Raw genomic sequence first — 24,984 nt, forward strand, 5'->3', positions numbered from 1 at the left:
CACCCCGAGATCAGCTTTAGTGTCACCTGGAAACTTGGTAGAGCTATGGGCACCTCAAACCTTCGAGTCAGAAACCAGGGTGTGTGTGAGGCAGGAGATTAGGTCATGGGCAGCCAGCTGGGTGAGTGGGTGTGACCTGTTTATTCTGGAGACCCAGGAACACACAGAGAAAAACAGCTCCTAAACCCTGCACCTGGGACCAGCCAGAAAGTGCTATCTTCGCTTCTGGTATGAAATCAAGCAAGTTTTGATAGGACAGCCCAGATCTGGTGTCAGAATGGGAGGGTACAAAGCCGCTGACCTTGTGGCCGATAGCAGCTTCCTTTCACACGTGTCTTGCCTAATTCTTTGTTCAGGACACCATGAACCTGGAGAGAATCCCTGGAAAGAGCCCACAGCAACCAGTAATAGACAAGCCTAGGAACCTGCAGCTGCACAAACCCTCAGGAAAGCCAGCCATGTGCCAATATTTCCCTGTTCTCTTGCTGGGTTGGTTTCTTGTGAAAATCACCTGGGCTCATAAAATAGCATCTTCACAGTGTTAGCTTCATCCCAGCAGTCACTGTCACAAAGGATGAAAGCATAACTCACCCTGAGCTGCTTTCTAAACTGAAGGAGCCTCTCCCCAGCCCATCTTTTAAAATATTTTAAAACAGAAGTTTCAAGGGTTATGTCCACTTATCCCGTTCTCTGCCCATGGCACAAGCACACCCAGTCACCAGGAAGCCAGGTCCTGATGCAGCAAGGAACCAGCCCCTCCTTCCCTCGGCCCTGGGTTCTTTGTGCCACAGATGAAGGGATTCAGTCTTGACTCAGGCCGAGCAGAGGTCTACGTAGAGTTTACTGTAAGGCAAATACAGAGTTATGCCTACCAGCGAGAAGGTGGGCATCTGCTCCAAGTGCGAGTTGGATGCCTTTTTAGTCCACAAAGGTGACCTTGGGATTCCGGGAACTGGAGAACTTACGATGTTTATCGACGTTTTACTCAGCGGTTACTAAGGAGCTGCAAAACGTTTTCCTGTCCTTTTAGGTGGTCAGTGTTTCCTGAGGGCTTTAATCACATAAGAAACCCACAAAAGATAAATTCTTAATCTAACCGGCCGCCCGAGGCAGGAGGGTCTGAAAAGAACACCTCCTTCCTGATATCCGTGGGCTGGAGGCTGTGGCGGCCAGGGATGCCTGTGCCTTGTTCTGGAGTCAGATGGTCTGCCAGTGTCAGAGGAACGTATGGCATGTGTCACCTTACGATGTCACTGTGCCCCGTGGATCGCTCTGGGTCTGAGACCTCCCCTTCCTCACTGCCCTCTCTGCACCCCATCTTCTCCGCGTCAGCTTCCCCCCCCCCCCCCCCCGCCCCGAGATGCACGGAGGAGATACACTCTGCTGCGGTTCTGGGTGACTCTGACGGAGCCCGGGCCTCTGCTCTTACCCCTGCCGCCTGGCTGTCTCTGTCTCCCCGGTAACCGAGAGCGATGGGCCCCTCAGATAACCCCTGCGGGAGCCACAGGCTCACTTCCTCAGCGGGGCAGCCAGTAAGCCCCAGCTCAATCCCGAGCTCCTGCGGGAAGGCCTAGGTGAGAAAGAGGCCGCCCTCGGGATTGCAGGCCACAGCCGTGCGGGTCTGCAGACCTGGGGTGCGGGTGAGAACTGGCGCTTGCGTTTCGGGACGAAGCGTGCAGCAGCCGCCTGACTTCTCTTTGCCTTTCATCTTTGCGGGTGCCAAGTTCGGGGGGCTTCACTCTATTTGTAAAAGATGCGTGGGTGTCAAAGTCACGCTACGGAAAAACATACACGCCACAGCTTTTTTTTCTCCATTGCAGCTGCTTTTTGTGACTTTTTGAAATAAAGAAAAATATCTCATATTGTCTGTTACCAACTGCTTTTTGCAGTCTCTCTTAGAAAAGTTCTTCTCCCATAAACCAAAAAGAAAAATGTGCAAATGAATGCACATTTTCCCCCTGTTGGAAGGGAAGAGAAACATCTGAACCAAGGGCCGAGGATTTAGCTCAGTGGTTTCACCGCCTGCTGCGCAAGCACAGGACCCAAGTTTGATCCCCAGTATCAAAAAAAACCCCATCTGAACCAGCCACCAGGGCATACATGTTAAACAAGAATAACGGTTTAGACCAATCGTTACGAGTTAGTACACAGCACTGGGGAGGAATCACGCACTGCCGCCCACGCCTGAGAATGTGAACACTGGTCCCGCCACACAGGCAGGGGAAGACCAGCTAAAGTATAAAGTCTGTTTTCCCTAGGTCCCATCGGTTCCACTCTGCCATCCCCGCTGGACAGATATGCACGTATCTCCAAGAGACGTCACAACAAAGATCACGGCAGCCTTTGCTCTTAATGGAAAAGATAGAAAACCACCTACATGGCCAACAGGAAGGCAATGATTACAGTCACTCTCTGGAATACTATGCAGCCATTAAAAATAATGAAGTGGGGATATAGTGATCCACAGAGGTCCGTGTTTATAGCAGCACAATTCATAATAGCTAAATCTTAGAAGTGGCCTATGTGTCCATCAACAGACGAATGGATAAAGAAGATGTAACATTTATACACAATGAGTACTACCTTGCCATAAAGAAGGATAAACATGAATCATTTGTAGTAAATGGCTGCACCTTGAGACCATAATGTTAAGTGAAATAATTCAGACACACAAATATGCCTTAAATATGGCATGGTTTCTCTTATATGAGAAACCCAAAGTATTAATAGTTTAAAGAACAAAATAAACAATGGGCAATAGGAAACAGGGAGACAGAGCTTTTGCAAATGGGAAGGTATCTAGAGATGGAGATGGGCAGGGGAAGGGAATAAAAAGAATTAAGATGTGTTAAGTATTTGTGCCTACCCCTGAAGATGAACGTAAACATTAGGTACTAAAACTTGTACTAATAAAAAAAGAATGGCATGGATCTACCTACACTCACGTGGAAAGGGCCTCAGAGTTTGATGCTGAGAGAACAGAGCAACTTATGGGTGACATGTTCCATTTTTGACAGCATTAAAACATCAAAATGTTGCGACCTATTTGTCTAGGAGCATAGACTGTGATTCCAGAGGAAGGGCTTTGCAAGGCTTCGCACACACATGGCCCCAGGATGGAGCCCTAGAAAGGAGTCAGGCTTGGGGGAGGGGGTAGCTGAGGAGTTTAGCTTGTTCTGGAGCCACCCGGTATTTTACTGCCGGAGTGTACCCAGGAACAGGCTGCATGGCTGTGTGATGATGTGAAACATTTTAGAATCCAGCAAGTGTTTCTGCTGAACAGCATCACAAAATCTGTAATTTGTCTTGAATGTTAAGTAGACTTTGTATTTGAAGAAATACATGGTTGCTTCTCTTTTGAACGTTGTTATAACACCAGCCAGCCATGGCAGTGCACGCCTGTGATCCCAGCACTCTGGAAGGCTGAGGGAGGAGGATCACAAATTCAAGCCTAGCCTGGGTAACTTAGCAACTTAGCGAGACACTGCCTCAAAATTAAAAAGAGCTGGGGGCCGGGGATGTAGCTCAGTGGTTCCAGCGCCTGCCTCTCAAGCGCAAGGTCCCGAGTTCAATCCCCCGTTCCAAAAAAAAAAAAAGAGCCGGGATGCAGCTCAGTGTGCAGGCCCCACGTTCACTCTCCAGCACTACTAAGAAGGAAATACAAAGGAGACAGCAGTTATAAAACCAGCCCACTGTCACCCTCCCGGTGTGCAGCTGATGGTGAGGACTCGGCGGTTCCCAGGCTCGGGCACAAACACGCGTGTGCACACAGACACCAGAACTCATCCTGGACACGATTTCCACACCACAGCACCATGCTGCCACCCAGCATGTGGAAACCACATCAGAGGGGCCTGGCTGATGCGCCGATAGCACGCTTCCAGGCTTCTGTGCCACCTGACTGTTGACTCACAACTTCAGGGGCGCGGATGCAGCAGCTGGTCGTGGCCCTGGTCTGTGGGTGGAACCTGACACCGGGCGCCTGGTTTCCTGACCCCAAACCACATGCTTCCCATGTGGGCTCTCCCTGCCCTTGGAGCAGCACCTGAAGGCAGATGACACCAGGGACCAGAGTTCAATCCCAGAGGGAGCCGTGTCAGCCACAGGCTGGAGAGCGATGCAAGCATCGGGTTTCTCCCCTCTCCATGGACCACGCATGCATGAACGCCTTTTGACTCCAATCAAATGGAGCCTCGAGGGCTCCAGAGGGATTGTTCAGTCCCTGCCAAGGCTGTGCCAAGCTAAGGCCAGCTAGGGGCTTCCACGAAGGGCTGTGCATCAGGGATGTTGGCCAGTCCCCATTAAACTAGAGGGGGGCAGGAGAGGGATGGCCCTGTATTCCCCCGTCAGGGGCAGCAGGACCTGTGGGCCAGCTACCGTCCAGCTGGTCAAGTCACTGAGACCCTGACCAGGTCTCCCAAGAGGAGCATGAAAGACCATGCAGACTCAACCCGAGACCAAGAGGAGAGTTAGGCCCATTCATAGCAGATGTGGCCTCTTCTGTTTCCTGTGCTCTAGGGGGTCCGTGGGAGGTTTCAGCAAGACAAGTGGGTTGGAATCTGCAGATGGAGGTCCAGCTCCTTGTGTCCTGAACCCAGAACGGGACAAGGCCCACAGAAGAGGCAGCGAAAGTGCACACTTATCAAAGCAGAAAAGAAATTCACTCTGCAGAGGGAGGCCAGCAGTGAAAAGGCTCACAGCAGCCCTGAGCGTGAGGGAAGGGGTCTTTTGTACCCAAGATTCCCGGGTTACCTCTGGCCCCTGCAAATGAGGCATTGGGAGGGTCGTCCTATCAAACAGTGGGCATCAGCCAGGCATAAATTATCCTATGAAAAGCTCACTTGAGGGCCAGGGATTTAGCTCAGTGGTTTCGCTGCCTGCTGTGCAAGCACAAGGACCCAAGTTCAATCCCTGGTACCAAAAAAACAAAACAAAACAAAAAAAAGCTCACTTGACTTCCTGCTGTATGCAGATAAAGGATCAAGAACAGTGTCTTTTGATTGGTTGTGCCCACATGCAAATGAAGGACTGAAAAGGGAATCTTCTGATTGGTCCTGCAGACAGTGCCATATTCAAAGGAGGATTGAAAATAGCAAGTTTCTGATTGGTCCAAAATAGCACTTTTCTGATTGGTTCTGTATACAGTGATTATGGCTTCAAAGAGGTACAGATACCTGGGACACCATAGTGCACAGGAAAATGCAGGGTGTGATATTCTCACTTTCTATCACATAAATTAGCTACTGTGGACTGGGGTGCTCCCTCCTGCCACTTACTGCCTGGAGGTTTGAGAAAGCCACTGAATTTCATTAAGTCTCAAATCCCTTAGCTATAAAACAGTAGGTTGTCACTTCAGAGAAACTGTATTCGGATATATTCTGCGTTTATGTATAGTCATACATTTATCTTCCTCTTTGTTGATGAACAAAAGCTGTGAGTGTGAGTGAGTGTGAGTGTGTGTGTATGTGTGTGTAACTCACTAAACATTTCTATTAAGTGCTGAACTTGAGCCTGGCTAAAAATCCCCTCTAAAACTGTTGAATGAAACAGCTCTGGGCAGTAGCCTGGTTTTCTGAGGTCTTCAGCCCTTCTCAGGAGCCCAAGTGATTTACGGTTTGCACCACACCTTGGCGATGCTCACTGTTTCCTCCAGGTTTTACTCGGTGGCCCTGACAGGCAGCAGAGAGCAGGGTGCACCAAGTGCGTCCCGAGAGCTGGTGATGTCTCCGACAACTTTCTGAAGAGGAGGCTTCAGGTCAGGACACATCATGCCCACCCATGGGGAGAGGATCCTGCAAGCAAGGCATTTGGATGAGGTCGGGCTGCGGTCCCGAGTCACGCCAGCGCGGAGGGTGCTGTTGGCGCCTCCGGCATCAGAGTGTCCCCCACACGCCCGACATGCCGACTCTGCCCCATCTCGCCGAGTCCCCGTGGCCACCTTGAGAGGTGGGAACTGCTGTCACGACCACGTTACCTTTCTGGTAACTCACGGCAACACTGCACTAACAAATGAGTTGAACAGATGGAAAATGCGGTATCTTACTTTACCTGCACGATGTAAAAGTGGGCGCTTAACCAATTCACCTGGACCCGTTCAGTGCTGTGGAACAGCCCCACGGCATACACAATCTTTGCATACAAAGCTGGACGTAGCACACGAAGAAGCGCTAATGCCATCCTGTGAAACGAAGAGGGCAGTAATTCTGCATCCACTTGTTTCTCTAAACGTCATTTCTCCACCCTTGATTTTCTGGCACAGCTCTGCAAATACAGCTGGCGAACTGGGCAGATTAGCCTGTGTTGAGCCTGGTAGACTTGAAAATTTCTTGGAAGAAAACCCCCCAAATGTTAGCAGTTGTCTTTTCAAGGAAGTAAGAGTTCTTTTCATTTTATTCTCCATTCTCAGATTATTTCCAAGTGTTCCAGAGTAGGAATCTATCATAGAGTCTTTGAGGTATAATTAGCATCCCAACAAAGTACACTTCTTTAAAATCTACAATTAGGTGAATTTTGCTGTAGTACAAAGCAGTGAAGCCATCACCCCAGTACAAGCAGTGAGCACCTCTGCCACCCCTAAAAGTGTCCCTGTGGATTTTTATGATCCTCCTTCCTGCCCACCCCAACCAATCCCTTCCAACCACAGAGCTGCTTCCAGTCACTCTAGTTTGGTTTGCATTTCTAGAATGTTATATAAATTGCAATACTGTATACAGAATATACACCTTTGTCTGGCTTCTTTCATCCTGCACCATGTTGCTGTGTGTGTGTGAAGATCAGTCCCTCCTCAGCATTGAATAGCTCTCGATTATGAGGCCTCTTGTCATCCAGGTCTGCTTGGTGGACATGAGTTCGCTTCCCCTTTGGGGTCAACATGGATCATTCTGCTGCAGCCCTTATGGTCAAGTCTCTGTGTAGACAGATGCTTTCTTTTGTCTTGGGAAAATACCTAGGCGTGGAATGACTGGGTCCAATGGCAATTCTGTGCCTAACATTTTTGAGGAACTGCTGATCAGTTTTCAAATGACTGCACTGTTTTGACCTTTCTACTAGGAGTGGATGAATTTATGGTTCCTTCTTGTTAAAAAATCGCTAAATGAATACATCCTGTTGTAAAAAGAAAATTTTTTAAAAATGGAAATATATAGAACAAGAAAAAAACAGTAAGATTGCTTTCTTCTGTCCTTTTCCTAGTTCTTCATGGATATTTATTATTGAAAGTCTGAAGCTGAGAATGGGGGCATATGCTTGTAATCCCAGCACTCTAGCAGGCTGAGGGAGGAAGATCTTGAGTTTTGAGCCCAGTCTGGGCAATTTAGCAACTTTGAGAGACCCTGTCTCTAAATAAAAAAGAAGAGAAGCCTGGGGATATAGCTTAGTGCGAATGTCCTGGGTTCAATCCCTAGTAACTCCCCCAAAAAAAACCAAATTGATGTGCCTTTCACCTTTTCTTTGTATGTGTGCGTGCATCCATGTGTTTGCGTGTGAGTGTGCGTGTGAACAGGTTCATAAGCTCTGTTGCTTCACTCTACACACCAGAGGTCAGAGATCTTTCCTCACCGACGAATGTGGCTCTACCTCAATCTCATGAATTTTTGTGAGCACTCTACTGCAATAATCAGAGTGGAAAGGGGTTTTCCAGTGTGGTTGGATTTTATTTACCCATCTGCTGGGGAGACAGGTCCCCTTGATATAGGGGGAAGAGATGCAACTCCCAATCTGCTAGATATCCGAAACTCGAGTTCATGTTCTCTAAAATCAAAGAATGAATTCTAGGAACAACGGAGGTTAAGAGTTGGAAAAACTTATTGAGAGAAAGATAGTTTCTAAGAGAGACAGAAGGGGGACCACAAAGTAGGTTGTCCACCAACCCTGCTTCTCAGAGGTGTTTAATGGGCCAAAGCCATGAGGCAAGGAGGGTTCAAGGTGGGACAAAACTATAGTCAACTAGTAAGATTGCACATATAGCTGTGTAGGTAACATTGATTAAACAGGGATCCAATGGGGAAACAAGTCACATAGCAAGTGTATAAGGAATGAGCAAAGATTTTCCGTGGTAAGGGGTGGGTCAGGGATCTTTCATGAAAGACATTGGCTCCCAACCCAGGTGATTGATACCTATTTAGAATATCAATTGCTGGTATTCATACTATGCGTGTGTGGTAGTTTCTCTTCAGTGAATATGTCTTGATTGTCTTCCATGTTGGTTCCTCAAAAGCGGGCCCTGTCTAACTGCCTACAAGACGCATATCTACAATCCCTCAAAATCTTAAGTTACCGTGATGGTTGGGGAGGCTCTTTGTCTTTCTGTCCCTGAGAAAGGCTGCTGTGGGGGAAGGCGGGCTCCTCTGGGTGGGCCAGGGTCTCCCTCCCAGCTGCAGGACGCTGCAGGACAGTGGGAGGTGGCCGCATGGTGGCCCTGGTCCCGGCAGCTGGTGGGTGTCTCCCGAGAGCTGCAGCAGAGCTGCCCGGGCCCCGTCCAGTCTTGGGCTGGATGAGGAGGAGACCACTGAGGTTTAGTCATTCTGAGAGGGCAAAAGGCCTTCAACTCTTCAACTTTCAGCTTGAGAGGTGAGTGAAATCAGGAGTTCCTTATCGTCATGTCAGAAAATTCACCACATCTGCCAAATGCAGTGACAGAAGTGGCTCTTTTGTGTAAAACAGGCGATAGTGGCATCCACACTCTGCCAGCTAGCTCAATGATACTTTCCTGTCCCCACATGCATTTCTCTCTCTGTTTTCCCTTAACAATCACTGCTCCAGGACCACACAAGCCACCTCCCTTCACTGTCTCTTGGCAGCTGCGGGGCTGAGGGCACTGTCACTCAGGCCCCATGTCAGGGTCGCCCCTGGGCCCCCACCGAGTGGCTGCTGGTCCCCCCCTTCCCAGGTGTCCTCATGGACATGAGTGTGTTCTTCTGAACTATCCCTGAGTCTTACAATGCCACTCTCAGCAGAAGCAAATGCGGCCATGACTGAGTTTAAATCGAACAGTTTCAAAGTAAGATTGGCTCCCAATACAACCAGCAGGCATTCTAGGAAGGGGAAGCACTACTTTCTAAGAGGGCAATGCACGATCGTCTAATAAATGAGCATTGTTTTTTACATCTGTGTCCACTCTGCATCTTCAAGATGTGGAGAATTCACACAAGGCATCTGAAGGAAGCTGCAAACCCAGGCTGCTGTTCCTCCCTGACAACACAACCTAGAGAGACTCAGATGAGGGCCAACAGTACTCGATCCACCCAGATTTTAAAATGCTTCCAGCTGGTAGGATGGTGCGTGCCTGCAATCCCAACACTGGGAGGCTGAGACAGGAGGATTAAGAAGTTTGAACCCAGCCTAAGTATCTTAGCAATTTAGTAAGATCCTGCCTCAAAATAAAAAAGGGCTGGGGATGCAGCTCATTGTAAAGTGTCTGGGTTCAATACCCAGTGCCACACACACAAAAAAGTCTAAGCTACAAAACCATTTTTAAAAATATTTTTGTCCTCTTTGCAGCAAAAAAACTAACCTTGTGTTTTCCCCACATGACAGACCTCAAAAAGCAGCAGAAGGACCTGAGTTCGATCCCTGGTACCAAAAAAAAAAAAAAAGAGTGGCAGAAGGGCAGAGCCCATCTCAGCTGGGCCCGGGCGTGTGCCATGGTCTCCCCGCCACAGTTTCTAGAAGAAGTGCCGGTGCTGGCGAGCACAGCTGTAAGGCTGGTTTGTCCTCACAGAGCACGGCGACTGCCTCCTCCTCCCCGAGGCCCCAGCCGCAGGTGGTGCCTGCCCGGCCCGTCAGGGGCTCTGTCATGGCACCTGTGATGAGCAAGGACCTGGTTGTCTAGGATCCTTACTTTCTTGGGAAAAAATGGGCTCCTTAACACTGAGAGAGCTCATGACCCCGAGGTGGGGAAAAAATACCCAGACAGTGACGCCGGGCCTCAGGCGAGCCACGTGGCTTTTCTGCAGAATGCATTGCTAATAGGTGATATGTTTCCTGCGTGGCTTTCAGCTTCTATAAGCAGATTTCTGTTTTAGGTAAAAGGTGAGAATTTTTTTTTCAGTTGGTTACCCCAACCGATGAAATTCACGAAGCCTAGGAAAGTTGTAGACCTCAAACTACTTGTATGCTTTAGCTTGTAATACAGTGACAGTCTTGGGTGTTCACGATCTCATCTGTGGTCCTTTTAACCTGTGGCTGTGTCCCTCGTATCTGCAAATCAGCTGGCGTGAGGAAACACTGACAGACACCTTTGCACATAAAATGCTCTCATGCCTCAACCGACCGACAGGCAGTTGCCCTGCTCATCAGCCAGACGGTTTTCAAATCTGTCCCTCACCCTCCTCAGCACGCGTTAACGTCAGGAAAGTAGGTGGCTTTCATCTCAGGCGAGCACTTAGAGGCCCTTTGAGAGTCTCATGCCGCTACCAACCGAGCCAGCCAGGCACTCGAAGCCTTTTAGGAAGAAGCCCAGGCAGAGCCGCCAGCTCCCGACTCACAGAATGCAAAGCAACCAAACAGCCCGTGTAGGCTTCCTGAACTTTAGCATTTCACCATTACTCTCAATCTTACTCACCATCTCTCTCCTCTTTTGACATTAAAAATAAATCCTTTCTTGAACTTTTGCCCTCTGAAGTTTTGATCTCTGATGAGGTTTCTTTCCTTTCATTTTGCTTCTTTGCATTCTTTCAAAATAACGGCAGCAGCTGCAGTACTGGTATTAGGCAGCTCGGAGGCAGCCCCACTCCCAGGCCCCGCGTGGGGCTTCCTGGAAGCCTTCTCCACCTCCCGCACACTCCGGGGCCCTGCACAAACCAGGGGCACTTCTTTTCTCTATATCTTCTCTCTAAAAATAATCCCCAGTAAAAGACCCGTAGGAAATATCCCCAGATGAGAGTCAGGCGGCCACGTGGGAAGACTTGCCTGAAAATTCCTCCTACCGCTAGAAAAAGGGTGATTTTTAAAATTACCGTGGGAAAAGGGGAAAATGGTTCCCACATAGCTCAACCTTGCAAGCCCTGAGCTGTGCTGCATTCTGGGGTGCTTTGGGGGGCTCACTGCCCACCCTTTCTGTTAATGGGACCGTGTTGCAGCCCAGATGGTCTCGGTGGGGAATCTTGCCATCTCCACGCCCCTGAAACCCCCAAGCCCTGTGGGCAATCCAGCCCCACAGAAGATGCTGATGCATCTGCCTGTAACCCGCACTCACCCTGGTCTCCAGGGTAATTGCTATGGAAACAGCTCTTTACTGTATTGTTTAGACAACAAGGGTGGGCCTGGGATTTAGCTTAGTGGTTCCCGCACCTCCCTTGCAAGCACAAGGTCCCGAGTTCTATCCCCAGTACCAAAAAATAAATAAATAAGGCTCTAGACAACAATGGTGAGGAAAAACATCTGTTCATGTTCACTACAGACACAGATTCTAAAGTACTTTTAGTTCAAAGATGTGGAGGGCCAACTATACACACATATATGGCCTGTACTCATACACACATGTAGACTCAGGGACACACGCTCTTCTTCCATTCCCTTGGCATAATTTCTCAACAAATTACTACTCTCAGATATGAATTTTTAAAGTTATATTAAATTTTTATTTTTCTCTCTTAAAAGACCAGTGGCTGGGGCTAAGTGTACAGCTCTGTGGTGGAGTGTGTGCTTAGCGTGCACGAGGCCCTGGATTCAATTCCCACCACATGCCTCCATACACAAAATAAAGTAAGAGCAGCTGTCCATCCTACCGTGATGATGAGTGACTACTAGAAGCACATTTTATGACTGATACATAGTGAACACCATTGCGTTTCAAATTGCCAAAACTCTCATTTTTCAGAAATGAAATGAATTTTCTTACAATATTTTTATTCTGTCGCCTTCTGAGGGCATGAGCCACGAGCCTTCATTTTTTCCTTTTTGTCATTTGGAGCCGAGATAGCTAGGCCGTTGATGTGTCTCAGTAAACGCGTGTGAAGAGGTTTTATCTGGGGAAATCGAACGGGGCTGAACCTGGGGACACTGTGGTAGGCTGGGCGGCCTTGGTGCGGCCAAGGCACAAGGGTGAGGTCCAGGCTTTACCAAGAGAAGCGAAAGCTATGTGTGATGTTTTAAAGGAAAGCTCATTGGCGCCCGCGGTCTTCTGGGACACCTGGCGAGCTCTGACTGGCAGGCGGCTGGAGTGACAAAGGCCCAGCCCCTGAGTCCGGAGCCGCGTCCCTGGCCTGGACTCGCAGGGCAGTGCACTGGGAAGGGCTCTTGCTGCCAGCTGTCTGGGCGGCAGATCCCCGCAGTAGGCCAGTCGTGCCTGAGCGCCTTCCCCTCCCTGGTGCCGGGGTGAGGCTGGCGGTTTTCACGGTGGCTTCGTTGGTGGAGGGGTGTGTCCTGGCGGACCCGAGAGGCCCAGAAGGCGTCCCTCCCTTCTGCGGGGTGGTAGAAGACTCAGACCAGACTTTTAGGCTCATTAGAACATGAAACATGACCTCTGCTGAGCAGATTTTTTAAAAACACCAAACCCAGGCAGGGACGAGCTCCCACGTCCACCTCGCCCGGCTGTAGCGTCCACACTCAGGGCCCTGGAGCAGGGAGCCCCTGCATCCCATACACTCACCCTGAGGACCGCGTTTGCTTTTGCCTACCAGGGGTTTTGGTGAGGAGCAACGCCTCCACCACATCCCCAGCCTGCGCTAGAGCTCCAGGGAATCCAACCAGCCTCCTCCGGAAACCACAATCTACAGCTCTTAAGTGAACAAACACCAGTTTGGGGCAGTAAGCACAACAAACGTCTGCAACCTCAAGGTTCACGTCAACATTTCTTAGAATTACTTTTTAAATGATGACTCTCCAGGAAAACTCTGCTCTTTTTGGCAGGAAGAGACCCAACTTTTGGCAAAGATGCAGTAAGGTCAGAGTTAAGAAAAGGCACCCTACTTTTCACTTGGATATAAACAAGGGCACTTCCAGCATAGCTGTGTCTCTGGCTTCTCACTCTCTCAAGATTCCCATATTTTAAAAATTGAAGCCAGGCGTGGTGGCGCACACCTGTGATCCCAGCACTCAGGAAGCTGAGGCAGGAGGCTCACCGTGATCGCAAGGCCAGCCTGGGCTACATAGTGAGTTCAAGGTCAGCCTGAGATACATACCTAGACCCTGTCTCAAAAAGACAAAAAACTAGCACTTCCTTTACCAAGTGATCATTATGATTAAATAACCAATTTGCAAGTCACAAAACACTTTTTTTATTTAAATGAAAACTGAAACCAAACAGCTACCATGAACTGTGGGTCTTCCATGTGATATTGTGCTGGCCTAGGTTCACTAGTTGTCACAAATGTGCCACTTGGGTAGGAGTTGCTGATACCAGGGGGGCCGCGTGTGGGGGTGCAGAGAGTCTATGGGAAATCTCTGTACCTCTCGATTTTGCTGTGAGTCTAAACTGCTCTCCAATGTAAAACCTATGTTTTTCAATGGACTTTCAAGTTAGGTGCCTGAACGTGATGCCTCTAGTCCCAGCCACTCAGGAGCTGAGGCAGGCAGATCTCTCGAGTCCAGGAGCTTGAGACCAGCCTGGGCAACACCCTTTCAGCCTATTTACCCAATAAATAGGTTTAGCAGATTTCTTTTTGTTGTTAATTTTTACTTTAAATATTTTATAGGAGCTCTAGCCCAGCGGACAATTCCGTCGATGTGATTAATGTCTAGGTTGGTAGAATAGTCCACAAAGATTTTCCTAGATGCAACTTAATTTTCCTGTTCAACGCCCCCTTCACAGGGAGGGTGGAGGAGACCCTCAGTGCATGATTCACCCACACACCCTTCAGCAGCTCTTCCGTGAAGCTAGCGTAAGCTCCAGTAGGGGAATCTCTGTAAAGTGACAGGCACTGTAGACGCGTTGGAAGGGTGTTTAGGTTGTTACCGACAGTGTTTGGTTGTTGTTGTTGTTGTTGTACTTAAGAGTGTCACCCACCGGGCTTGCTCAACTGCTATAGGAACCAAGGACGGGCAGTTAGCTGTCCGGCTTCCAGGGCTGCAGCTCACTCTCCTAGCACCTTCCTCTCTGAGCGCTGGGTGCCAGGCCTCTCAGCTCTTAACCCTCACGGTCCCGGCAGCCAGGCCTCAGAGCCTCTCGGCCGCTCTCTAGGCTCACAGCGCCTTCTCTGCCTCTGTCTCTTCCACTGGCCCTGCAGGTCATCTCCCCAGGTCTCTTCGGATCTCTCCTTCTCGCCTCTGTGGCGCTCCCTGGAGCAAGTGGAGGGGAACAGCCCTCAGTGTTACCAGCTCCACCCAGTGCAGTCTGCTCAGCCCACCCTGCCCAAGACAAAGATCACGAATAGGCGTCAGGGCCCTGAGTGAGCGCAGGCATGGTGGTCAGCTGCTCCTTGGAGAGGGGGCACAGAGGGCTGCAGCAGAGGTAAAGGGGCAGCTGCCAAGTCAGCCACAGAGGTGGCCAGCTGCCCTGGTCACCCCAGGGTGGGAGGGGAGTGGGGTGACTACTGTCCTGGGTTCCTGCCCCCTGTGGCTGGCAGAGGGGAAAGGGAAAGGTGGGGCTTCGTTGTCTATCTCAAGAAGAATGGGAGCAGAGAAGTCACTCTTAAAATGAGGAAGGGCCTGGTGTTTTTCAGGAGAAACAGCAGAAGAGAGAGAACTCCCAGTGAGTCTCCGCCGATCCAGGTGGTCAGGGATACGAGGATGATGCGGCAGTGGCAGTGGTCGAGGAGAATCTTCCAAGGGACACCAACCCCTGTGGGTAGGCATCAGGGGGGAAGCCAGGGACAGCAGGAGGGAGCAGAGGAGAGCGCAGAACCCAGAGGCAAGGGCCGGAACAGGGGGTGAGTGTGGTGGCCTGAAGGAGACATTCAATTTAGAAGCCAGGAGATGACCTGGTGGCTTCCTAGAGGCCACTTGCGGTAGGAGAAGGCAGCCAGGGCACAGTGCGCATGAGCTACAGGTGCAGGGAAGCCAACCGAGGCCAGGTTCCCAGCAGCGTGGCAACCAGGAGGAGGAAAAGTTAGGGCCACCGACAGCAGGGAAGGTTTCCATAAAGGAAGGGCTGGGTTGGGGTTTACTTTGTCATTGTTTTCTAAATCCCCGGCCCCTGTCATTGCTTTTTTATGAGGCAAAGACTCAGAATAGTCATTGAGTATGATTTTAAACTGAAGAAGGATAAAAGAGGTGTGGTGGCGCACGCCTGTGATCCCAGCACTTGGGAGGCTGAGGCAGGAGGATCACCAAGAGTTTGAGGCCAGCCTGGGCTACACAGTGAGTTCAAGGCTGTTCTGAGCTACATGGCGAGACCCTCTCTCAAAAAAAGAAAGAAAAGAGAAAAGGAGAGAGAAAGAGAATGAAGACACAGGAGCCCAGAAATCTGAAGGGGTAATGAAGGGACTGGGCCCTAACAGAGCTGGAGGACGGGCACGGAGTCATCCTTGGACACAGGTTCTTCTGGAGAACCCATAGGGCAAGAAGAGAAGGCACACGAGTGCTCTAGAGGCCAGGTGAGAGTCTGGATTCTCTTCACAGCCCGACTCACACTGGGTAACTCTGTCTTCCATACCCGGGGAAAGAGTACATAATAAAAGGTGACTATAATCACTCTTCTAAGTCACACTAGATTTATGCGCACTGTCCCCCAAAAGACATCCCCATTCTGCCGCCAAGATAATGAGGCTAATGCTTAAGGTTCCTGCATGTTGTGTCTCCGTGTCCCTTGAAATAAATGGAGGCTTGTTTAATTTTGCCATTCATTATCTGAATGGGGCCTGCCCCATGGCCCTAATTCAAGTCAGACCCAGATGCTGACAGGGCCTCAACAAGCCCAAGCATTCCTGCTCCACCAGAGGCCAGGAAAGGGGTCCAAGCCAGCCGCAAGGGAAGCCCTCCCGCGTGCCCCGCCTCCCGCGTGCCCCGCCTCCCGCGTGCCCCGCCTCCCGCGTGCCCCGCCTCCCGCGTGCCCCGCCTCCCGCGTGCCCCGCCTCCCAAGCGGACGGCCGGGGCCGTACCACCACCTGGACCAAAAAGAAAGAAAAGGCTAAAAATAGTGGACCACAACCCAAATGAAAATATCTAAGTGTTGGCAACAGTGTTCAGAGCGAAGAGGAAGGGACAAGTTTCTCTGAATGGTCCCCATCTGGGCTTCCCCAGGGCCTGGAATCTGATGCTAACAGAACAGAGGTTTGTCCTAAGAAGCCACTTGATTGTGACAAGCAACTGAAACCATTGCAAATGTCACAGGGGTGTTCTGTTGTGGCTCTTATTTTCTCTTCATGTCATTAAATTATAAAGGTCATAACTGCTTATTAAATTCAAACTACAGATATGTATACAGTAGATATCTACAACCCTTTTTCCCTTCACATACTTTGGCATAAAGAATATACTGCTCAGGCCAGGGATTTAGCTCAGTGGTTTCGCCGCCTGCTGCACAAGCGCAAGGACCCGAGTTCGATCCCTGGTACCAAAAAACAAAAACAAAAATAAAAACAGAAGGGGGCCGGGGATTTAGCTCAGTGGTTCCACCACCTGCCTCACAAGCTCAAGGTCCCAAGTTCGATCCCAGGTACCAAAAAAACCCAAAAAACAGAAGGATTCAAGAATGAAATAATAAAAACAAATCCCTTCTTAAAATAATCCCTTCAGAATTCTAGACGTTACACAGCTATTTCAGAATTACATTTAATAAAGGAAATAGAGACAGCTGAGTGTATTTGATAGCACAGGTTATACTTTCCAAGAGGAGGACCAAAATCAGCCCACAAACAGGATCCAAACACGGCCAGAAAGCAAAAATGTTTGTAAAGATGCTCCTGTTTATCTTGATTCAGCTCTGCATGCCTCACTCAGAGCTAATGATGGCCCAGGCCATGCTGGTCTGCTCGGGTTGATCACATGAGAAAGATGCTTTCCTTGGAGGAGCTGTATTAGTGGGGAAGACAAACCTGTATCGCTAGCTACAAATGACATTTCCTTTCACCTTCACTGTATTTCTGGGTGTTATTTATCCACACTCCACTCGGGCGCTAACCTCAAGGATTAATTCCTTGGTAAATTCAGAGCTGACTGTGAGTCAGGAGGGGGCCTGATTTAGGAAGTCAATAGGTCAGTGACCTCAAAGGGCTGTTCTCTCTGGGTGGTGGCCAAGCCTCTCCATATCCTGGCTGCCATGAGGTGAGCGGCTTCCGTCCACCACACCCTTCCGCCATGATGCTTCTGCCTTGGACTCAGCTGACCATGGACTGAACCCTCTAAACTGTGAGCCACAGTGAGCCTCTCCTCCTTTATGTTGGTTTTCTCAGGTCTTTGGTCCCAATGATGAAAAGCTGACTGATACGAAGAGTTTATCTTTTTTCGGTAATTTTTCCCTTGAAGTAACAAATGAACATCTCTGGACGTTTCTCTTCTGCACATCTTCCAAGGCCATCCTCAACTCCACTGCCTTCTGGAAGGCTTTATGAGCTCTCCTGTCCATCCTCAAAGAAGGGACCATTCATCCCCATCTCTGAGCCCCCTTACTACTTAATGTTGGCTTAGAGGTGGTTTTGCAAGCTTGCATTTTATCCTAACTTGAAAAAAGGCCACCTTTGAAAGAGATGAATCCTATCTTGCCCATTGTTCTTTTCCATGCTGTCTCACACATCTGGCTTTCCGTGACCCATCGGTGAACACGAGGACTGGGCTCCTGGCCTTGGCTCAAGTGTGAATACGTATTTGTGGGGTAAGATAAGGTTTTGGTGCCATCATCATCTTTACAATCAATGTATGCTTCTCATGCGCCATAGGAAGGTATTCCTCACCACCAATTCTTAACATTCTTTTGAGTTGGACTTCCCTCTTTTATAGTTTTTGTGTTTGCTTCCTTTGGGGTGTTGTTAACGTTGGAGATTTATCAGCAAGACTAATCTATGATTTGGGCTCATTGCCACCATCCACGCCATCTTGAAGGGAGTGGTATGGTGAACCACTTCCTGGCCTGACCTCCTTTAATACACATGATGCGATTCAAGGGACCTTATTTCTCGGCACCCACCCATACCCTACCTGTCACTAGAGAGTTTGAGATCAGCTGAAAAGAGCCTCTTGTCAACTGGTTCTCAAATACCAAGAAGTTCCTCCAGGGTCCTTTAATCCTGGAACTCTCTTCTTTAATGCCTTGGCTGTTTCCTTAGTTTCAGCTGGGCAAGCAAAGGAAATTAGCGAGGTGTCTGATAAAATTACACACAGGAAGCCACACTCCAAAGAGTCACCTCCTTCAAGGTGATCCCCCAAAATGATCGTCCCTAATCCCTTTCCGTCTCCTATCCACACAGTGTTTCTCAAACTATGCTCTTTCCCATATGACCTGCAGGAGTTTTGCATTTCTCAGGGTGTCACCCGTGCTATTTTTTATGAACCCCTTTTTCTTACTGCTTTCTGTTTATTTAAGTGAAGCATCTGCCCTCCTCCCTCACCCCAAGGTCTATGGAGCAGGGCCGCTGAGGTCCTCTGAGCCCTGTGCTTCTTCCCTAAGCCTCAGTGTCACAGGCACAGAACCTCACACGGCAGGGGCTCCGTCAGCGTGGCACAATGGGGGACTCTGTCCACGTCCCCAAGAACGCCTCCTTTTGCCAAGTCTAGCTCATATCAACCTCAAAATTAACAGCCTTAGCATTGTATCTGAGAATTGAGCTTCACTTTACTTATGCTGAAAATACTAAATGGCTTTGTGTGCCTCTAAATTCACTCTCATCCTCTCTCCTTCTCCCTCTCCTCTCAAAATTTTCCCCAGCAATTAAAAAAGGGGGCAGGGGGAGGTCTAAGACTCAGTACTACAGCAGGGTGGGGCTGTTCTCTCTTCCAGTTTGAACGGTTTGTCTTGGTGACCAACCCAAGCTAGTAAACAACCTCAAGGGCAAGTTCAGCCTTTTCATGAACCAAATTCATCACTTTAAGACTGAAACTATACGTTCCTATTTGCTGACGGTATTTAGATAACTTAGGTAACAACATTCAACGCTGCTGGGTGGGCTGACTGTGAAATTTTAACCTCCTCGGTACAAATTTTAAATTAAAATAAAATTTTATAATAAAATAATTAGCTGATACATTTTTTGCAGAATAACTTTAAAAATTCCCCAAGCCCCAAACATTTTCACAAATGAAGTATTTGCACTATACACTCACTTAGTTCCCTCCATTATCAACATTCGGCGTGCACAGGGCTTTGCCTGCAGGAAACACACCTAAGTTTCTTTGGCAGAGAACAACTTCGTTTACTTACTTACATGTCATAAGCGTTTTTATCAAATTCCTCATTCCTCTAGTAAAACAACCTTGTGTTCTGCGAACATAATCAATGTCTCCAGAAAGAAAAATGAATCAGACACCCTGAGGATTCAGTGCTGGAGTGGAAACCAGTGTGTCCAGTCCCCAGCCAGCCCTAAATCACGGCGACTCCGGCAGTTGAATTCGCTGACCCTGGCTGGCAGAAATGGGAGAGGTGGCAGGAGGAGGGGAGGGTGTAACTGAGTTTGGAGGGCACGTGTGGAAGGTGGGGGACCCACCCTAGGCACCTGCAAGAGGACAGAGACTGTGTCCGGTGCTCCTGGGCACCCAAGGGAAGCTGGACACAGTCAAGCCAACCCTGCCAGACTGGAGAGCTCCAGCTTCCACGTGGGGGACCTGACTGCGGCTGCTGTCCTCCCTGCAGTCACCTCAGGACCATCCAGGCGAAGGACTCTTAGGTCACAAGACTTCCCTGAGCCACACCCAAAAGACAAAGCAGCCCCCCCCTTTCCCACAGGCCTGGGATACCATGCAAGGGGGTGGAACCTCACCTCCAGAGGGACGGCAGACGTGTGTGGGACAAAGACCTGGCCGCTGTATACGGGTGGGAGGAGTGGTCAAGAAACCCTCCACAGTTGCAGTCGAGAGACTCGCTTCCAGACCTGCCCCCAACCCCAGGCAAGACCTGGCCGCTCTGAACCACCTTTCCTCGTCTCGAAACAGCCTTCTAGCTCTTACTAATTTGGAAATTCTCCACTTTAATTATTTCTATCTTACCACGTTAACCATTTGGCTCATTAGCATGTTTTCATTGCTGCTCCTCTTTTTCTGAAGATAACATTTTGACAGTGACCTTTATTCTAAATCATGTACCCGCTACCACTTTGGCCTAGCAGTAAAAGTTTCAAGTTTATCTTTAAAAAGTATTGAGCTCCGTTCCTGGGACAACTGCTAAGCTTTGTACATAATTTGGTATTAGTTTGAATAAAATGGCTGCGGCAAGAAAATGAAAAGAAAAATGAAATTCTCGAAACCAGAATGTGATTTAACACCTGCTAGATCAGGATAGTTCACACCTGCCTTCTGGTTTTGCTGTTGAAAACATGTTTGTATTGGCTTCCTCCCAATCAAGCTCCACCTCCCCAAGCCCCAGCCCCAGTCCCCGCGCCCCGAGAGGCTCAGACGCCTGACCCTGGCTCAGAGCGTTTCCATCCACAGGAAGGTAGAACCAGGTCCCTAAAAGCCTTTCCAGATCTAAAGAGCATTTGGTAGTGCCCCTAATCAACGCAAACCCAAGCGATACCTAAAATTAGCTTTGCTGTGCATGACTCAGGTCCAGTGCCAGGTAACCTCTCGCCCTCAGCAGGCAGACGCTCTTTCTGTGCCTATCAGCCTGTGACGCTTCGCTTCCCACCCTGCTCTCGCCCTTAAGAGAACCTAGGACTCTAGGTTGCAACAATCTATCTCTTCCTAGCACCTCTGACTTTTCCAGGACTGTGTTTCTTGAACAGTGGTGTGACACTGGGCATGGTGGCCCGCGCCTGTGATCCCAGCACTGGAGGCTGAGGCAGGAGGATGGCTGTGAGTTCAAGGGCAGCCTGGACTACAGAGCGAGACTGTCTCAAAAAAACAAGAAAAAGGGGGCAAAAAGTGGTCTGTGGTCCCTCTTGGAACCGTGACAAAACTTGCAGAGTCTGATGACCCACGCTGGACCTGGTGAACCACAATTTCCCAGGATGAAGCCAGAGATGTTATTCAAACTTCCCTAGTGATTCCTGGCTTGCACTTTTTGAAACTCATGGCTCTTTGTGCAAACCGATGTTTTTGAAACTTTTTTTAAAGTAGAAAATGTTAAAGGTTTTTAACAGCAATATCAGAGAAAATAATTACAACACACGAAGGAGGGGCAACGTGGAAGCGCTGGTGCGGGCGGCCTGCCTCCGCCACTTGGACCCCCAGATACAGCCTCAGGAGTCAGTCTGCGCCGCCCCACGCCGAGGGAGGGCGCTGAGAGGGCTAGAATTAGCTCCGATCGCCACGGTACCTGATGCCACGCAGCCACCAGCAGCTCTGGGCCTTTTCTGCCCAGCACCGCAGCCTGGGACGGCCCCGGGCGCGCAGGCGCACTGGGAGGGTCCCCGGAGGCCCCGCCTCTCCCGTTACTGTTGGCAACGGCAGTCGGCTCCCTTAGAGAGCCTGGGGCTAAAAGGCGGGACTTCCGGCTGTGGAAACTAATGAGCACGCGGCGGTCTGCCAGTCACACAGAGCTTACTGTCGCGTGATTTTAAGGACCAATCAAAATGCGTAACTGCGGATTCACGTGGCTCCGTTCCCATTAGCAACCTGAGGCTTCTAAACAACCTCCATTCCTTCCAGCGGTCTGCGGTCCGGTAGCCGTTGTTGGGCTCAGGCTGGGCACGTCCTAGCCTGCCCTCGCTGGCTCCTTTAGGCTTGTGACTCCCGCTCGCCACCATGGTGAGTAGCGGCCGCGCTGGCGCGGAGAAGAGGCTGCGGCGGGGGCTGCAGACGCGGCGCGTTGGGTCCGGAGTTACGGCGGCCCGAGTCCCGCTCCTGGGCCCTGGGAGGAAGGGAGGCTGCGCTGGGTGCGGGAGTCCCGCCTAACCTCAGCCCGCGACCACCACCCCCGTAGTACTGGCTGACGCCCTCTCCTGTTAGTCTCGCTGTACTTCGTCGCTTCGTCCTTTCGACCCAGTGCGGCCTGGAAGTGCCCCAACCCGGTCACAGCTGGCAGGTGGCGGTGGTGATTAGAGCCGGGACGCCGCAAAGAGTTCGAACTTTTTCTGTGTTACACCCAGCGACAGAGAACCAACCAGAGACCGATATTAAATCCACACAGGAGTTTATTACCGGCCGGGACCCGAGCCGAGCATCGGACTCGAGCCCCGACTTGGGGGGAGACAAACATGTTTTATACACCTTTGAGGCCAGCAGTTTCTAGGCCCCCCTATGGAATAGAACTAGTAAAGCAAGCAAAAGGTACAGAAGCAGAACGTCCTGCTGTTAGAACATTTGTAAAACAGTAGTTGCTTAATTGTTGTTTCTAAGAGACTCTCTAAGGGGAGGAGGATTCTAAGCTTCCTCCTTCTGAGTTCATCTAAAGGGCAGGCAGGCGGGTCAAGCAGCAATATGGAGTCTGACTTGCTAACAAGGGTCCTTCATTCTGAAAAGCTCAAATTTACACTCACGCACACACACATACACGCATACACGCGCACGCTCTCACATTCCTTTGACAGAGTGGACAGTTAAGGGTCGAAGAGAGAACACATCCAACTTTCTGTGTGAAATTGCTTGAACCCAACTTTCTGTTGTGGAATTTTTTAACATGTAAGAATCCAAGAACCCTCTTTAGCAGTTGAGGAAATTTGGGTAACATTTCCTTTGTTTTGACCTGAACGAGAAAGGGCACTGAGCTAGGAGTGTAGCTGGGTGGTAGAACGCGGGGTCAGCATGATGGAGACCTTAGGTTCGATCCCTAGCACCAGAAAATAAAAATGAAAAGGCCATTAATTCCTCCAGCAAATATAGCATGCCAAGTTGCAGTTGTACATAAAACAGTCCATAATACTGAAGTATTCAAGAGAAAAAAGAATGAAACCAGGTGTGAGAGAGCCACTTAAATTGCCTACTGAAACACTTCAGCAACTAGAATTCTTATTTAGTCCCCACTGTGTTCCAAGTACTGTCTCCATGCTGAGACTACAGCACTGAACAAAACAGATTGAAAAAAAAGACCATTCCTTACTTTTTGCTATGTTGCCAGGCTGGTTTCAAATCTCCTGAGCTGAAGTTATCCTCAGTCTCGTGAGTAGCTAAGACTACAGGCAGGTGCCAGTACGCCCTTCCCCAAAAATTGTCTTAAATTTTTTTTTTCTTATGTGTTTGCAGTGCCGGAGATTAAGCCCAAGGCCTCATGCATGCTAGGCAAGCACTTTACCACTGAGCCACACCTCCAACATCTTCCCCTTCTTGAGCTTAGAGACTGTCCTACTCCTCATGATTTCCCTAAAAAATAACAAGGATGAGTTGATGAAAGGATGATGGTGAGATCACAAAGAGTGATACCTGGGGCCAGGGATTTAGCTCAGTGGTTCCGCTGCCTGACCCACAAGCACAAGGACCCAGAGTTTGATCCCTGGTACAAAAAAGAAAAAAGAGATACCTGTTCATGTTCTGTCTTCTGTCATCTTCCATCAGTTTAACCGAGGCTTTGGAATCAAGCTTAGGTTTTTGTTTAGTAAAATGCAGATAGTTACACTAGGGGTGTTAAAATGATAAATGACAATGCATGGACAATGAGTAGCATGATACCTGCCCAAATATTAAGCAGTGCTTGACCTGCCCTTTGCTTGCTATCTCAAAGCACTCTTCTGGTTTAAAGTCCAACTGATGGCTACTTCCAAATAAAATATACTTTTTGAAGTTGTATTTAATGGAATGCAGTTAAGTTGCTATAATAGAGACCAAAAAACTAATGGCTTCAAGAATACAGAAGTTCATTTCTCATTTAGCCACCTCACTGCTCATTTGAGTTTGCCACATGGCTCGATGCTGCCCCCATGAGGTGGGGGACGTGGGTCCCTTCATCTCACTGTTCTCCCACCACCTGGGCATTGATACTGTTTGCGTGGCTCAACCGAGTCACCACTCTGCCAGGTTTCGGAGAAGCAGGGTTGTAGCAAGGGTGAGCCCCGTGTTTCAAGCCCCAGGCTTTGAAAATAGCCCACATTCACTTCTGTTCACATTGGTTCCTGAGAAGTGGCAGGAGTCGCATGGCGGGGAAGCACTGTTTAGCTGGGCAGCCCTGTAGCCAGGAGGAAGGGAGAACAGAATTCACTGGACATCTAGCAGTATCCTGTATATTTTATTTTTGATTCTTTTATCAAATCTTCAAGACAAATTCTCCTTTTCAGGCAGAATTGGGCCTAAATGAACACCATCAAAATGAAGTTGTTAATTATATGCGTTTTGCTCGTTCCAAGAGAGGCCTGAGACTCAAAACTGTGGATTCCTGCTTCCAAGACCTCAAGGAGAGCAGGTATGGGGGGGGGGGGGGTGCTGTACGGAGCCAGGAGGAAAGTAGTCCCTGGGAGCTGGTGTGGGGCTGTGGGGGCATGACAGAAGCATGACAGCCCTTTTCCGGGCTCCTCACCATCAGTTAATCACTGAGGACAGCTGTACCAAGCTTCTTGCAGTTGGAACTCAAGACACTGGCTTGCCCATGGCTCTAGATCAGACATGTGTGTGTCGGTAGTTGTGAGATGGCAGAGTTGCAGACAGGTACTCAGGAAATTGCATGGGGCTTGTGAATCGATGATAGAGAGACCCTCACTATAATTGAGTTATTCAATGAAAGACTAGAACATAAGACACAGCAATGACAGGAAAATACCCGTGCTGTTCATCCTGAAGGATTAGGAGAGGGGAAAACAGCAAGAAACCATCCCAGTCTGGTAGCTGGTCTGAGGCGGAAGATGATAGTAAGTTCCGTGGGCCAATAATGGACAGTAAAGGTCAGGTCAGTGTCAGGGCCGAGATCTGTGTGAGCCGCAGCTGTCAAAGAGCCCTGATCTCCGCCCAGGAACGGAGGACCTCAGCCTTGGATTATCATCTGTGCAGCTTATTAAACTGAGCTGCTTTTCTAGTTCCCAGCAGGTGAGAATTGCAGTTTGAATGGCAAGAATATAGTATGTTCTATTAAAGAGTATAGAAAAGTATTAATACATG

The 24,984-nt window shown here is 49.3% G+C and overlaps 1 protein-coding gene across 1 annotated transcript in view; it reads left to right on the forward strand.

Moving 5' to 3' along the window:
- Nucleotides 1–21,532: 21,532 nt before the first annotated feature.
- Lztfl1 (leucine zipper transcription factor like 1) overlaps nucleotides 21,533–24,984 on the forward strand; it is a 30,023-nt gene continuing 26,571 nt past the window's right edge. Inside the window, exons 1-2 of the mRNA XM_004835037.4 lie at nucleotides 21,533–21,711; nucleotides 24,171–24,295. Of these exons, the coding sequence (XP_004835094.2) occupies nucleotides 21,709–21,711; nucleotides 24,171–24,295 (128 nt within the window). The 5' untranslated portion in view covers nucleotides 21,533–21,708. The remainder of the gene's footprint in view (nucleotides 21,712–24,170; nucleotides 24,296–24,984) is intronic.

This window comes from Heterocephalus glaber, unplaced genomic scaffold, assembly GCF_053883595.1.
Source record: "Heterocephalus glaber isolate CG9 unplaced genomic scaffold, H.glaber_assembly_v1.0 deba00001504, whole genome shotgun sequence".
NCBI classification, from domain to species: domain Eukaryota; kingdom Metazoa; phylum Chordata; class Mammalia; order Rodentia; family Bathyergidae; genus Heterocephalus; species Heterocephalus glaber.